Source organism: Oenanthe melanoleuca, chromosome Z, assembly GCF_029582105.1.
Source record: "Oenanthe melanoleuca isolate GR-GAL-2019-014 chromosome Z, OMel1.0, whole genome shotgun sequence".
Classification (NCBI taxonomy): domain Eukaryota; kingdom Metazoa; phylum Chordata; class Aves; order Passeriformes; family Muscicapidae; genus Oenanthe; species Oenanthe melanoleuca.
Window position 1 is genome coordinate 30,531,556 of NC_079362.1, and position 16,637 is coordinate 30,548,192.

The 16,637-nt window shown below is 37.6% G+C and overlaps 2 protein-coding genes across 2 annotated transcripts in view; both read right to left on the minus strand.

The window, feature by feature from the left end:
• Positions 1 to 1,575, minus strand: part of MCCC2 (methylcrotonyl-CoA carboxylase subunit 2) — a 36,731-nt gene extending 35,156 nt beyond the window's left edge. The window contains exon 1 of the mRNA XM_056514784.1: positions 1,361 to 1,575. Coding sequence (XP_056370759.1) covers positions 1,361 to 1,492 — 132 coding nt within the window. The 5' untranslated portion in view covers positions 1,493 to 1,575. The remainder of the gene's footprint in view (positions 1 to 1,360) is intronic.
• A 525-nt stretch (positions 1,576 to 2,100) lies between these two features.
• Positions 2,101 to 16,637, minus strand: part of BDP1 (B double prime 1, subunit of RNA polymerase III transcription initiation factor IIIB) — a 52,135-nt gene continuing 37,598 nt past the window's right edge. The window contains exons 33-42 of the mRNA XM_056514785.1: positions 15,773 to 15,930; positions 15,009 to 15,147; positions 14,280 to 14,466; positions 12,942 to 13,002; positions 11,217 to 11,403; positions 9,617 to 9,830; positions 8,710 to 8,752; positions 7,569 to 7,863; positions 6,093 to 6,327; positions 2,101 to 5,723 (exon numbers count right to left, since the gene is read on the minus strand). Coding sequence (XP_056370760.1) covers positions 5,595 to 5,723; positions 6,093 to 6,327; positions 7,569 to 7,863; positions 8,710 to 8,752; positions 9,617 to 9,830; positions 11,217 to 11,403; positions 12,942 to 13,002; positions 14,280 to 14,466; positions 15,009 to 15,147; positions 15,773 to 15,930 — 1,648 coding nt within the window. The 3' untranslated portion in view covers positions 2,101 to 5,594. The remainder of the gene's footprint in view (positions 5,724 to 6,092; positions 6,328 to 7,568; positions 7,864 to 8,709; positions 8,753 to 9,616; positions 9,831 to 11,216; positions 11,404 to 12,941; positions 13,003 to 14,279; positions 14,467 to 15,008; positions 15,148 to 15,772; positions 15,931 to 16,637) is intronic.

The following is a 16,637-nucleotide window of genomic DNA, read 5'->3' on the forward strand; positions in this document are numbered from 1 at the left end:
TGAGGATTTCTGCAAATTTTAATGCAAAATTAAGAGGCAAAGCCTACAGACTAATCCTACAGTTACTGCAGAAGCTACAAGAATTACTGCTACATCACCAAAGGGGATGTAAGAGCTATGCCATGGAATCTTCAAAGGGACTTTCTTTTGTTTTCCAGAATTTAGACTCACTCACTTTGAAATTACCTTTTTCCCCATCTGGTTCAAGAGACAGTTTGCATCATGAAGGCCAGCCTGTCTAGTTGAATTCACAGCCAGAAAGGCAAACATTGGCCAAAGAAGGCAAGACCTTCATTATGTATCACGTCTTCTTGTGTTTGCACTGTTATTCCCTGTATTACTTTTTCTTCAGATGGTGAAGTGCCTCACAGCAGGGACCTCGGCTCTCTGTGTTTGTAAAGCAGTGCTTGCACTTACAGTGTTCCATAAATTATTTCTACCAAATACTAACACTATTAGCTACTTTACCAAGCCTTGCCTTTCTTTTCACAGACACAACTGAGAATCTGGAGGCAGCTCGGATGAGCGAACATCTTTATTAAAGTACTATTATTTTTTGGTGCACAAAATATGAATGTGTACACATACCTTCATACACTTAACGTACAAAAGCTTTGTATGTATACATACATACACATATATATAATACGCATGAATTTAGTTTCTGTTAAACAAAGCACAGAACCAAACACAGAACCAATGGACCTATGTCTGTAAGAATACATATTGTTGCTTCACGTGCTGTTTTATATTTTATGTGAACAAATATGAAAATAAACACATATCCGCCTATCAGCCTTGATCCATACCTAAAGCCATGTTTTTCTCAACCTAACTGTAAACATGATTTCTGAATAGGATGACGTTAATAATGCCCCACTAAAAATAAATTTATTTATACTAGGTGGAAGTACTGCTCTCTTTTCGTAAAGACAACTAGAATTACACCTAGCTCTCCTCCTCAAAAGATGATGTTTTTGGAGGCAAACCTATGACTCTGTACAGCTATTGCACCTGTTTTCAACTCGGGAACCAGTGTGCAAACACAAGGAAACATCCAACTTTGAAATCACCAGGCTCCATCTTCCACTGTTTACAGACCCCGCCTCCACCTCATCAGCACGGAATCGACCAGCCTGAAAGGCAGCAAGAGCGGGCATGCTGATTTAAAGGTGCCAAGACACCCATGACGAGGCAGCCCGCTGCGCTCACGCGGTCCCTGAGGGCTCAGCCCGCAGGGATGGACAGGCCCGGGCGCTCGGGCTCTCGCCACGCCCCGGTGCCCCGCAGCTCCGCTCCTCCATGGCGCCGCCGCTCCCCGCCCCGCGGCCCGCCGGGCCCTGCCGCCCCGCCGCCCTACCTGGTAGAGCGCGGAGCCCGCGTCGGGCGGCGACCCCACGGCCGCCACCGCCTCGCCGCGGTACCCGCGGGCGAGCAGCGGGCGCAGCAGCCGCAGGCAGCGGCCCGGGAGCCGCGGGGTGCCCAGCAGCATGGCCGGGACGAGCCGGGCCGGGCAGGGCCGAGCCGAGCAAGCCGAGCCCGCGGCCGTCCCAGGCCGCCGCCGCCGCCGCCACTCCCCCCGGCGCAGCCAATGGGCACAGCGGGGCCGGGCCCGGCCGCGGAGCCTCGCCCGGTCCCCCGGACAAGCTAATGCTGTCGCACGCCCTTCGAAGAATTGTGCTGGGTCGCCCCACTTTGCACGCAAGACTACATACTTGTACAGCCCAAGAAAACCTTGCCCTTCTTAGAAACTTGCTATACAGTAACAGGGACAGATCTGTTTAAAACCCAAACGATCTTTGGTCGAGTTTCTCCCTTGCGTGAAAACTGCTATTCATCAGCATTCCAATTTGACTTTAAGTCAAGGCCCTTGTCTTTAGAGAGAGGTGACACCGAGGAGCCTGATACCAAGTAAATTAAGCTCTGTTCTAAAACAAAGCCAGGGAACAATAACAATGCCACTGTTAAACCACACTCAGCCTGTTGCCAGCAGTGGTGCAAGCCCAAACTGCAGCCTTTCCTTTGGTTCACACTTGTTAGCTTCCTATACTTATAAGTATTTAAAACTGCAAATGATACTTTAAGAAATAAAAACACAGGTAAAAGAAAATAATTTATTCACATAATTTACATACAGAATAGGACTACTTTCTTCCTTTGACACAGAAAGCTTATATGTGATGATACAGGGTGTCAGACAACTCTAAGCAAAGCAGCTTTTTTATCTTTGTAAAAATGCTACTCAAATATATTGAGATATCAATGGTATTTTCTTACATCCTTCATCATTATAAAACTTCCATACACAAAGCAGAACATTTCACTATTCAAATTAAATTTGTTCTTAAAAAAAAATCCTCTAACAAAGTGCATGTAATTTGCTGCAAGGAAAAAGAAAACATAGCCCCATTTAACAATGCAGATAAGGCACCATAAATCTTAGTAATTAAGTAGTTGATTTTTTCTCCCTTGTAACATGAATGCAAGCTAAAATGTATGCAACTAAATGTAGAATAGTTATCCCCTCAGAACTCACTCAGAAGGTACTCACAGCAATTATTCCACAGCCAGTCCCCAATAATCTATTTTTAGGCTCGATGAGTGCAAGTGATATAAACATGCCACACGTATCAAGAAGTAAACACTTGCATACTTAATATCTACAAGATATACAATACATAGAGTTATATGTATACATTAATCTGTTTCATAATGTTTACAGTAAAACAATATTTAGATAAACATTTCAAGTTAAACGGATTAGGCAAAGCACAAGATACCATCTGAACAGAATGTGTTGTTGCTGTTTTAGAGGGTTTTTTGAGGGGTGAGGTGGGTTGATCAGATGATTTCAAGTAAGTTACTCTATACTGGGACCACAAGCCCCTTTTCCATCACCTCAAGGAATACTGCTGCTAGTGACATTCCATTGGCAGAGACCAGCTAACATACCAATTCGCAGTAACAGTAGATTATTTTCTGTATTTCTTCTCTCTGACAAAATTGTAAAGGTTCCTTCAGAACCCTTGCTAATAACCTCTGAAAAGAAAAACATTTTCAAACTTCATCAACTATTTCAAAATTAACTACATATTTATATTATTTACCTGCCAGTAAAGGACTACCCTGTCCAAACCTGATGACAGGTTTCTAGAGAGCATTAACAATACCATTTAAACATCAGTTTCACCTCATCAGTTTCACGATTCATAATAAATTGTTTTGCAAAAGTACCTGCAACTATTGAGTAATGGGAAAAATTTTAGGACTAATCAAGCTCGTGCAAGCAGGAATTTCAGACTAAGTTCTGAATCTTTCAGTGACCACCTGACTTTAGGTGCGTAAACCTAAATACCTCATCAAGACAAACTTCTTGATGAGGTAAGTAAAACTTAGACTAAAATCTAAAGCTGCTCCAGAATTTTAGAGCAAGTTACAGTACAAGCAGACACACAACATGAGAAAACCCTTTCAATTCAACTGCTTCAAAGCAGCAAATTCTCAAAAGTGACACTGTTTAATCATGGTTTCAATCCCATCTCTTTGTGCTACTTTGCACAAGGGAAACCAAGGAAATAAGCAAATACACAAACAACTACATGTAAAAACAAGAAAAAGAAATTGCATCTATAGCTTTGTTTTCCAATTTAGAAGAAAATTAACATTCATACTAGGAAATATCAATCTCTTTCTCCAAGTGATAAAAAAGGTTGCAAACAACCTTGTGTTATCAACTTTTAGTAAATTGTGTTTTTAAGTTTTCAACACATTTTTAACTAATCCTATTGGGCTTTTCAGGTTAGGATCATTTTAAATTATGTGGTGAAAAAACGCTTACAAAAATACATAACTTGGAGATTCTAAGAAAAATACCTGCAGTGCTCGACATATATACGTATTTACTACACCACTCCCAGTATTTGCATTCTGATCTTCAGATATTACATTATCCCCAAAAAGTTCATTCCTCCTTCTAATGCAACATACTTCACAAAAAGAAGTAAGGAACTTGAATAGTCAGTACCAAAAAACTTTAGCATTAAAATGGAAAAGGATATTTGTTGCAAGATTAAACATTATTTCATTGCACTTTTGTGTAGGATAGTCACGCACTCACTATCAGTGTCTAAACAAGTGAAACTGTAAGCCAGCAGTTGGTAGTCTGGTCCAATGATGTCACTGTAGTGGTTTAGACTATGTCAGCATTTTGAAAGTGCCCAGGTTGCTTCACAAAGAATCCATTTCACCTTGATGGCATTAATTAACAAAATGTCTGAGGGTGCCTTTATGATGCTTGTATCCCCAGTCACCTGTTCTGATTACGCTGGATATTAATTCTGCATCTCTAAGACGGTTCTGAGAGCGAAGGGGGAGAAAAGAAGTGCGTAGTTTGTTTGCAGACACTGCACTCACTGCCCCACGTCCTTCTCACAGACTGTGCTGTCTGCAGCGTGGGCACTGGGAGAGAGCACTCCTTTGCTTCTTAGTTAGTTTGTTTTTAGCTAACTGAGGCAGAGAAGTTCCCCGGACTGTGCCTCTTCTTTTTCTTGGAACTGCTCTAGACTGAAAACTGAAGAACAGTGAGAAGTCACACCTGTGGCCCACCAGGGCCTGAGACGTGGCATTTTCCAGCACTGGAGGGACTGATAAGAGACTGAGTGAACTGAGCTACACTCCAAAGCAAGGACTTTCTGAATTTGCCATCTCTTCAGAACAGCAAGAGGTTTTATTGTTTAATATTATGATTTTTTTAAGCTTGTAAATACTTTGCTTGTTAAATAAACAAGTTTTTTCCACTTTTCTTAAACAAAATCTTTTCCCAAACCAGTCAGGGGAGGGGCCACATGAATCTGCTTTCCAGAGGGACCCCTTTGAAAGCTTCCTCCCTAAACCAGGACAAATACATTCTTGGCACCCAATGTGGGGCTTGAGAAAGTAGAAAAAACCTGTACTGATTGCATTTTGGTTGTCCTTACTCTGTGTTGGGATAAAGCAGTCAGTAAACCATGGTGCTTGAATTTATAATGTGTCTCTGGGTGGAGGCATTCATGTGTCTCTGGTCCCTAGGCTTTTTTGAGGTTTGAATACCTTTCTGGTCCCTAGGCTTATTTTCTTATCAAGAGATAGCTCTAGTGTCCCCAACACATAGCTTTTACAGTAGAGGGGCATGAATTCAGGTTGCTACTGTGCTGGGCTCAATGATAATAGAGAGTTTATAAGTTTATAGAGAGTTTACAAAGGTATAGGAGTTTGTTCAAGATATGAATGGATTATGGCTTCTTCATTCTATCCTGTGGCCTAGTTCCAGTAGCATGTTTTGGGGGTTTATTTGTAATTGCACCCAGTTTTTAGAGGAGGAGCAAGAGATGAGGCTTTTCAGCCTAACCTTTCCTTCTTCTCCTTTGAATATGCTACATCACTTCTTGAGAATGTTCAGTTTCCCTTGAAAGCTAAAGAGACCTCTTTCCTGGTATTTTATCTGGTACTGTAAAAACTGGCTGGCAGTTGAATATCAGAACGAAGTGTAACTTTTAAAATACTTGTTTCTTGTTGCAGTATATTCTGTGATCCTAGGTTTTTATAAAAACCATTTGCTATTCTGAATCATCCACTTCCATAAAGATGTCACTGAAAAAGTACTCAGAGATTTTGGTTGGCTCTCCTTCCTTCTCTTGGTCTTTACGACAGAGAGGTGGCTTCTCAGATGAGTTGGTACTTGGAACCTGATAAAACAAGAAAAGGTTGCTCTTAACAGTCTTCATCGGTGTGTATGTGTGAATATATTTACATATATATGCTTTTGTAAGGATATTTTTATTTATGTAGCAAGTTTTGACCAAAGGAAAAAAAAAAATCAGAGTTTACTGAAAATGAGAAATAAATAGATATCCATGCAGAGAAAAATCAACTTAGTTCCCTTACAGGTTTCCTACACATGTACAAGTCAGAATTTGTCAACTGGAGCAGAGAGCAAGCAGATATCAGGTCCCAAAGCATGAATGCTACACACCCATCTACCTACTCCTGGAACAACTAATTCTCTGTTCTTTGCACTTTAGAAATGCATGGGTGCTCAAAAAGTAAACTCATACCGTAACTGCAGCAGCAGCAGCTACATGCTCGTGTTCCACAGATGATGATGTAGAGGGAAAGGAACAAGATTCCCTATCATCCTTAGTGGATGGAATGGATTTCTTTAGACTTCGTTTTGGAGCCACAATTCGAGGCTTTTGGATCTTCCCTCTATTCCCTTTGGTGTCTTCTGCAGATTCAGAATTACTTTTTTTGCAAATTAAAGATAAAAACCCCAATGGTTTTCGTCCACCCCTGTTCAAAACAAATATAGTCAAGACGTCATAGGATTGCTCCATAAAACGAAGATGTAAATAGCATTGCAGGAGTCCAAATCATTACACAGGAAACAAACACACACCTATAGGACATATGAAAATTCTAAGGAAAAAAACCCAAAAAGCCTTTCTGAGAAAGGCCTTCATATTACTGAATATTCAGGTGCAAGAGGTTTTTTGAACAGTCACAAAGATTCTTGACAATTTTTAACCCTAAGAACAGGAACCTATTATTTGCTGCTAATCCACAGCTCGTAACAAATTAACAGACTTTCAGAGTGGTTCCAAGGACAGAGACACACTCCTGAAGAACAAACTGAAAATTCTGAACATCCTTCAGGTAATCAGTGGGAAACTTGATCCCCAAGGATGGGGCTACAGCAGACTACCTGCTGCAGGGTTTTAGACTACTTACAGCAGCAAACCCAGACCAGCGAGCTTATGGAAGTCACAGCACTGAGGAGGTACACAAAGCATTAACTTTTCATGTTGTTAAGAGTTTACAAATTAGAAAGTAAACTTTAAGGCAAGGATTCTGATGTTAATGCATCACTATCCAATTGCTCTGGATGTCCCAAGTATAAATAGCCAGTACTGGTATTCACGCTAGCATAATGAAAAAGTAATTGACAGTGGAGCGTTACAATCAAAATAATTGAGACAGAAGCAACAGAGAGCAAGAACTCAAAACATCTAAACAAACAGTACAGAAAGATATATTTAAAAAATCTAGTCAACACACAGGTAAGAGGAATATCTTCTGAGCTGCCAAGACTGAAACTCCTTTGTGGAAATAACTAAAGTTAGTCCTAAAAATTCAGTGTGCTCAGTACTGTACCAGTAACAAATCTTACTGGCAGAACAAACACCAAAAGAAGTGGATGGGTATGTATCCCACAACTTACTTATGGAAAACAACAAATTATCCTAAGTTCTTATCATAGCCAATGGATGTCTGCCTGACAAGAGGCATCTACCATGTCTAAATAGACACACAACATGTCAGTAGTGCCCTCCACTTGATCTACTCATTTTTAATGAGTAAAAGAACGCAAATGTCAAAGCAGACAGTTTGATCCTGAGTTGCAGCAGAGTATGGATACTGTTAACTCTTAGCCATACAGGTCACAAACAACAGTACTGAAAAGCTGTCAACATAGAAACACAATCTTTTTTTACAGAACAAGCTGAGAAAACATCATGGCAATTATTGAATACCTGAGTAAAGGAGTTTTTGAAGATGATGCTGGGCTTCCAGTATGTTCCAGCTGTGCAGATTCATGCACATTCTCCTGCTTTCCTTGTCCACTTATTTCTGCTTTTCTGTCAGAGGTTAATCCAGACATAACCTCCTCTTCCTTTTTGGATGCTGGATTCTCAAGTGGTGCTTTCCCTAAGCTCTCCAAAGTCTCAAGCTGGCTTCTCTCAGCCAGTTGTGAGATAGACTCAGACACTAATACAGAAGTAAGTACTTTTTCCTTTCCTGAAGACTCTGTTTTTTGAAAAGGATTCTCTGTAAAAGGAGTTGAGAGTCAAAGATTTCAGTGATAATATAAGAACTAAAAAAATGCATTGTATTAAAATGGCTTGCACCATTACAACAGAAAGGCTGAATTTTTGTTTAGTTTTATTTGTCCATTTATTTTTATAAGTCATTACTACAAATTAAAAGTTCATGGTCTACTTTTAAAGTCTGTAAGATCATACAGATGTTATGGGGAAAAGCTGGTAGAAGTGTGGTTTTAAATTTTACAGCACACTCTCATCCTTTACAGCACACCACAGAACTTAGTCCAGCTGTTTAAGCTTCTAAAACTTCCCTTAGAAGTCTTTTCCAGAGGCAAAATTACAATTCACCAAGCCCTTCACAGGCTCAGATCAATGAAGATTGCATTGTCAGCAGTTCTGCTTTTTCTCTGTTTCTTCAGAGACAGATTAAGCTTGTAAACAATTACATATTTTTAGTAAAAATGCAGAACAAAATAAAAACAAACTATTTTGGCATAGTATGGTTAAAATGCCTGTTAATACTTTTGATTATTAGTGGTCTTTAACAGGTGGAAGTATTTGCTTAACAAAAGATAACATGTTTAGTCAAAAAACCCTCTCAAATTTATTAATAAACTACGTACAGCAATGCTTTTAGAACCATTATTAAATTAATAACATTGACATAATTCAGCACACCTAGTTTAGAGCAGAAAGCATGGAATGATGGTATTAGTGTAGTACCAGGAAAATTTGTTTCTACTTTTGTATTAAATAGCCTCAGACAGAACTATTTAACATGAAAACCAGTATTAGGTTGTGATGTGTTTACATTCATGATATTTCAGCTTACAAGTTTAAGTGTACCTACCAGAAGTTACCACTGGCACATCTGTGGATTTAATTGAATAACCCTGTATTCAAAAAAGAAAAAAAAAAGTTTTTCATTGCTCTCAATACAGAATAGACAATGAAGTTGTTAAACTCATATCATACATATACAGTTCTAAGAGCAGGACTGATATAAAAGACAGTGCAGCATCATTCATCACTTAACTCATTTCCTGAGCAGGCTTTTCAATGTGTTCTTATGATAAATTACTCAAGACAAGGATATTGAGATAAGAGATTGAAGAAGGAAGAAGATTGTTATCCATCCCTTCCTAGAAAAGCTCTGAATCATGTGGAGAATTGCCACCCATTCCTACAAGGTACACTACACAGTCTTAGCCCACTTACAAAGATCAATAATAATTGCTGCCACAAGCTTGATCATATTGTAAAAAAGCATAGAAGGAAGCTGAAAAGAGGGTGGCTTGTTTTCACTAGCAGCTCACTCTTTTAAACTAATACCTGCTATGTTAAGAATCAATAGGAACATATCTAACAGCTTCTTCATGTAACAGACACAGTGCAGATTCAAAACATCATTCAGTGAACCTAGACATCCTGGCAGTCATCCAGTATACCGCCAGTTTTCTCTCCTAAATGCCATTGTCATAAGAGCATTGCAGAATTAAGCAAGTAAGACATATTACCAGTTTGTCTACTAGGAAGTCTAATTAAAAAAACCTGAGAGTCTACCGATTCTCAAAAAACCCTAATAAAAAAGAAATGAATACCCAGAAATTAAAAGCAATCTGTAGGTATTTATTTTCCTTTTAAGTTGTTTAGGCAGTACATATTTAAACAAGTGACACCATTAAAAAATAAACATAATTAAAATGCTCTATTATGCATCTACCCCATGCATGAAAACTCACAAATTATGATCTCACCTTGTAAGTGGTTTCCAAGTTATCTTCCACTGCAACAGTAGATAGAGTTTTCTTGGAAGGAGGAAAATCATTCTCTTCAAGGTCAGCAGCGAACTGTTTTTGAGCCATCTGCAACTTTGGAACAGGGTCTACTCCACTTTCTAGTTGTTTGGTTTCCATACTGCTGTTTAAAGGTGCAGCAACTTCACCAGCTGCAGTTGTAAAGGATCCAATACTGTTTATATATATACATATAAATATACGTCATTATTGTGACAGTAAAAGAAGCCAACATTTACTTTGTATAAGGTTTGTGTATGGAATTACATATGAATCTATGCTGATACTCTTTCTTGCTCAATGTCAGTATTTACTTCAAATGTACCATTTACTACCAAGAAACAACTTGTTGCTAGTCATATTGAGTCTAGTTTAGCTGTTCTATTTGAACTCCACTTGATCTTTTCATACGATGCAAAAATATGGCACCATATTAACTGCCCTAGAACATGTTAAAATACAGTACTGTTTATCTGCACAGTTGAACCCCCTTTGTTGTCAAAAGACATACAGACATATATAAGATATATAGAGAAGCAGCAGAGACTAGGAAAATATGGTAAAGCAGTACAAGAACAGTGAGACAGAACATGTACTCTATCTCTGCCTGTCAGCTATTCTGTTTATCATCAGTAGTTCCACAGGAGTTAGAATTCTTACACTGGTAGCCAACATTCACTCAAAGACTTATCCTTTCAAAAAAGGAATGATTTTAGCATCTGATATCACAGGACAAGATTCTCCACAATTATACAGAATTGCATCACATCTCTAGTTATGATCTGAGGACTTACATTAGTATAGTATTAGGGTTTGTGGGTGTTTTACTACTTTGCAACAATTCAATTTTTCATAATATCTTTTTCCTTTGATTTTTTTTTTTCTTCCAAACTGACTACGAGATTTAGGTCAACTGTAATGTTGACATAAAAATTTGTTACACTGCATTTAGAGGTACTCTTTGTAAAAGAAATTCAAACCCTTTCAGATTGCAGTAGACAAACCAGCTACTACTCTTTGGAGTAATTAATTAAGTTTGTGTTTTCATCTTGTCTGCCTTTTGAACAGAGCAAACTCAAGAGAATAATGTAAGAATTTACATTTACTGTTTATCATGTTTTCCAGAAGACCAGCTACATGAAAAATCTGGAAGAGCAATTAATAAACAGCTACTCTACAAAACTGTTAAAGTACTGTAAAAATGCAAACATGCGTATATTTTCTCATTTCAATTTCTTTGCATTGTAAATATCCATGAGGCAAAATAGGGCTCAAGCTAGACAAATGACTTCTACTAAAAAGGAAGACCTACTCTAAAGGGTAAATCAGAATTAAGGTGACACCAAAATCCCAGCTAACTAAAACACTAAATTTGAAACACCTATAAAATCTTCCTCAAATCGGATTAGAGCCCTTTTTACTTTCTTAATTCTCTAACTAGTTCATCAAAATTACTTCCTCTTGCATTTCTTCTTTCTAGAAGTTCTAATTTGTAATGCACTCAGAGAACAATCAAGGTACACAAGAAGTGTTTCACTTTGTTAAAAAATAGAGCGTTTACCTCTCCACTTCAGTTACAGTTTCACTTGCATTTATTTGGCTGATAAGTATTGGGGCTGGTAGTACTGGTTCAGAAGTTTGTTCCACCATAGCAGATGCATCAAACTCTTTTGAGTCAGCTGGTATTTCCACCAATGTTAAAATGAATGTCTGTTCTTCCTCTGGACATCTAAGATCATTGTTCACTACTATAATTTTTTCAGAGAAATAAATAACAAAAACTATTAATCAAACATGAAATTATGCTGTTCTCTTCATATCCTCCCTACACAGAGTACTGAAATTTTAGGCTCATTTCTCCATAGAAAAGGCACTGAGCATATTCTTGAGACAGTAAGTTTCCTGTCTTCTCAGATGAGATACAAATCATCTCTAGTGCTTATTCACTGCAGAATAAGCACTCATTCTGATTACCATTCAGAATGAGGAATATTAAAAATGCCTAGTAATGACAAAGGTTTTAAATGAGTGTTCTAGCATTAAAGAGCAATTTGCAGTTTAATTAAACTTATGTCATGGTGGTCAAATGGCCCCCTGTCTTTAACTCTCAGGTATTAAGAGTTACTTCTTTAAATGGCAGATGCCTGCCGTTTTGAAGGTAAGCACAGGATTTCCCCCTCACTGCAGACTGGCAGAACAGGATTTGAGAAGCATAGTCTTGAATTTAAAAGATGAAAAATACAGATAATTTAATCAACAAACAGACATTAACAGATAACTGCCAGCTGCCATCTGTTAGAATTTAAGGTACAAACATTCAAAAAGCTTTCAAAAGATGGAAAACAACAATGGTACTCCATCATTTAAGGCAGCTCTCAATGTAAAGCTGTTATTCCAACCTCACCTTGCTTGGATTCTTCATTTAATTAAACATGGTTTAAGATGCCTCATCTCAAGATTCTTGCAACAATAGAGCATAGCAACAGACATCTAAGAAGTAGTATTAGCCTGATCTTTTACACAAGCTCATGAGTTACAGCTTTGGACTGCACTTTCCATGTAAAGTGAGTATACTGGGCTTCCATCACTGTGATCATCCCATATGTTGGACAAGTAGTGGTTCCAAACCAACCACTTCAATTTGTTATAGGGAAGGGCTGATATCACCTTCGTAACTTTCATCACACCTGATCAGCTAGGCATTAATCTGTTGACTCAGTACAGCTAAAGAAGGAAGTTTGATTGTCTCACACTTCTCCTTTCCCTCCTGCTCCACTTGCAAAGTACAGCCCTCCTACTCACACAACTCTGAGAACAGCATCCACTTGATAACTTCATGAGCAACTATAGCTCACTAAGCCAGTGGAAAACTACACAGTTTCTCTCCCTCTGGCGTGTTCAGTTTTTGACAGGTGAGTCAGAGGTGCATAAAAGGCTCTAAAAACTGCTATACCTACTACAAGGTAAGCAGCAGCAGCTCACAACAGGGCAAAGAAAACAAGTTTCCCTTCCCCTGATATTTAAACTTAATGAAGGGTTATTCAAATAGTTCCCAAGTCTAGTTTCTTTCAACAAAATGTAAAGACAAGAGGTTAGGGAGGGAACTGTCACTATGCTGTAGATCATTATTTGTGTTAATGGAACAGATTGATAAATTTTATCATTTCATTAAAAAGAAAATTTAAAGTTTTTTTAAATAAAAACTTTAGGTTTTAAATTCATCTTTTAGTAACTGCAAATACACAAATGTGGGCTTTTGCTAACTTTGAATATTAGCACATTATACCTGAAGTTTCTTCTGTGCTGCTTACGCAGTGCTGTTGAGAGTCCTGAGTACAAGCTTCATTCTAGAAACAACACAGTTGAAAAAAAACAACTTAGTAAATCTGGGAAATTACTCTAGGAAACAGGAAGAAACAAAACATGTCAAATGCTGAAGAGCCAAAAAATCCAATGACAACATCATTATTTCATTTGTCAGTTTTCACATCTAGCTATTCTAGGCCAAAGAGTATTAGCCTAACAAGGACAAGAAACACTGGGGAAATATAAAATTTATGTGCAGCTTGTCTGTATTGATGCTTTGTCAAAATAAATTCCTACTTCCTACAGGACAACTCTGTCAGAGATGACTCACATGATAAATTGTTCAGTGGCACTAAGAAAGCAGATTCCTACAACCCTTAACAAACCACTGAGTACCAAAGAGAAACACTAAGCTCTACAGCTTATCTATCCCTTCCATTCTATGGCTTGTCCCTTTGCTAAAACCAGGAATAATCTACTGTAAGCTGTCTTTTCTAATACTCTTTGCCAGGCCTGTAAGACCAGCATCATTCTTGCACATTGTCCTAACATGATATCAGCCTTGACACAGCAACCTGCAATACTCGGAAAACAAGCATCTATGCATCAGTTGTTCCACTGGAACTACGAGCTTGCTGATCTCAGTAGAAACCTTGAGGGAACTGCGAATTAATCTTTCTCTCATTATGTTCTCATTTGTACTAGAACACGGACATACAAACCACTGCAAACAAATGGGTGTGAAAGACATACTGTTTGCCCATGACAACACACATAATGATGATAAAAATTATATAGATATATGTAAAAATCGGCAAAATTTGTGTATGTCATATAATAATATGAATGTAAAGCTCTTGACTGTTTTTAAATAAATGAGAAAGAGCATAACAAAGGATGCAGTTTCTTTTAAACAAAGCAAATGAAAGTGACAACGAACATGCTCCATCCAAGCAGCAACATTTTTACTTCAATTTAATGTAAACAAATATAACAGTAAGAGGCCACTCTGAATGGATACACAAATCCTAGGTAACTTCTTCTATCCAGACTTCTTAAAAATTCCTCATAATTTTGCTAATGCACATCACTTATTAGGGATAAGTAATACATTACTCTGTTCTAAACTGAGTTTGTAAAGATTAAGTCTGTCTGAAAGATTGTTTGGATACACCCCTGTGAAAAAAGCAAGTTTCATTTACCAGTTGAATTACCAGGTCTTTAGAATTGGTGAGAACATTTGCACTGAAAACCTCTTTCTTTACAGAATTTCAAAATCTGGGCATTTCTGGACTGTAATTAAGTTTTTGTTCTTTACCTGAGTAAAGTTGACTGTACATATATGGTGCTTAAGAGGACAAGGATTTTGCTCAGACAGTTCATCTGCAGAATTTGGATTTGGACAATCTTCTAGTCCAAGGTGTGATTTTTCAGGTTTGGGTGATGCAGTTAGATGTCTTAAATCTCCTGAATTTCCACAAGCATCTCTCATCTGCTTTTCTGTTCTGCAAGGTATATATCTAGTTAATTCGAAATCAAAAGAAGATACTGTGTGCAAACGCTAAATTCAATGTTACAATGTATTTAATTTGGAATTATAGGGAAACAAAGCACCCCTTTAAAAAATACATCGTTGTACTAAACAGAATGCATAATCTTTGAACAAATCTTTCAGGGCAAGACCTCTGTAACTCGACTAATGGAGACATTCCTACTAAAAGTACAACCAAGCAGGAAGCATTATTAGCTCATTAACATTTCTAAATGAATCAACTCTAACATTTCCTTGCAGTTTCATGAAAGACAGCTAAGCAGCAAAGTAATTGCTAAGTTCTGAAATACCAAACGAAAGTTAATGTTCTATCTCCAAAAGCTGTAGCACAACATGCAAGGGAGAAAAACGCGAAGTCTAAACTGTATGGTGTCTGTATAACAGTGTCTGTAAGCACACTGGTTCCATTACAGTTGCATACTACACCTGAACTTCAGCTGCATATTTTAAGAGACAGTAGGAATAAAGTCAGTATTAAATGATGGGTCTTCCTACCTCTCAGTTTTGTCTGCTTGCTTGGTAAGTTCCATACTTCCAGTCGCAAAGTCATGAAGAACTGAAGGATCATCTGCAGGTTTGATTGGTTCTGGTTCCACATTCTGCATTTCTGCATTACCACTCAGAGTTGCACAATCTAGGTTTCATAAAAGCAAACATTAAAATAATTTGTTCTCAGTCTGTGGGTGTATACACATATCTGTATTACTTTTAACATACAATCTTGTATGTATTAAAGTGTTGTAGTATGTTTATACAGATACATATACATGAACGTGCACATGTATACTTGTGTGTCTTATATAAATAAGGCACATACACATATGTCATCTTGCCTTTCCTATGGTATGAAAATTAAGAGTTTGAAGACTACTATTTTTGCAACTGCTTTAAGAACAGAAAGCCAGTTCTTTCTATCTCCTCTTCAACTTTTAATGGAAGGAAAAGACAGTAGTAATAATAGAAAAAAGTACACTTAGTATTAGACTGTATTTCTGTAATTGGCAGTCCAGTAATTTAAGTGCTTTCCAGATAATTTAATACCTGCAGAAAAAACCTGCTATTCAAATTTAATTTAATTTTATACTGAAAGGTATACTTGTGTATAAAACTGCATCACAAATGGGTACCCTATGTCACAGTGGCAATGTATCATCTGTGAACATGAATGGAAAGTGAGGATTTTCAGCTTTTACTTCATGAATAGACGTGAATCTATTGAATAAACATTCTCAGAGCCCTAAGATAAGAAACAGGCTTACCTGTTTGAATTTGCTCTAGTTGTTCCACAAGCACATTTGCATTTAGTATCTCCTGCATTATGTCTTCATTGGACCTCAGTATTTCAGAGGTTGGCTCAGGCTCCAGGTGTCTGCCTCCTGTTAGTCTCATACTATTCACCAGAGACAAAGAGCTACCACTGCAAGTAAAAGGAAAAATGTCATCAATAGAATCCTTGATTTTTTACATTAGTGAAGACCTGAAATGCAGGCTGCAACTGGCAGAGAAGACAGAAACCTAATCTGCATGATAAAAAAAATATAAAAATAACCTGCAAATTGAAACAGATAGGCATGCTGCAAACTAGTATGTTTCTAACATAGGAATTTTTTAAAAAGAAAGAAAAATTTAAGTAACAGGAGAAGATCAGAACTCTAATACATATGACATGATAGTAAATTCTGGTTTAATAATATAATTAAACTGGATGCAAAATAAATTATCTTGGATTATGATTTTTCAAAGTGTATAATCTCATTGTTTGTTCAAGCAACAACAAGTAAAGTAATCTTTCAAATAATACATGATCACCAGCATATGTTTTGTGGAAAAGTGTCCCATTAAGCTGTTTCATAATTCAGAAATGCAAAATTGTAAAGGATCAACCACTTAAAACGATAATGATGGAAGATCAACTGGTTTCTTGCCATCCCTCTGCTCCAGATCTTTGATCTACACCCCCATAGCAGCAGTGACACTTAAGCCTTGTCACTTAAGCAGTGACACAATTTGCCTTGGTCTGATTAGAAGTAGAGAAGTTTGCAAAAAAAAAGCCTTATAATTAACAGTAATCCAGTACATCATTAGTTTGCATATTTTTTTAATCCTCCTTCCCCAGGTAAATTT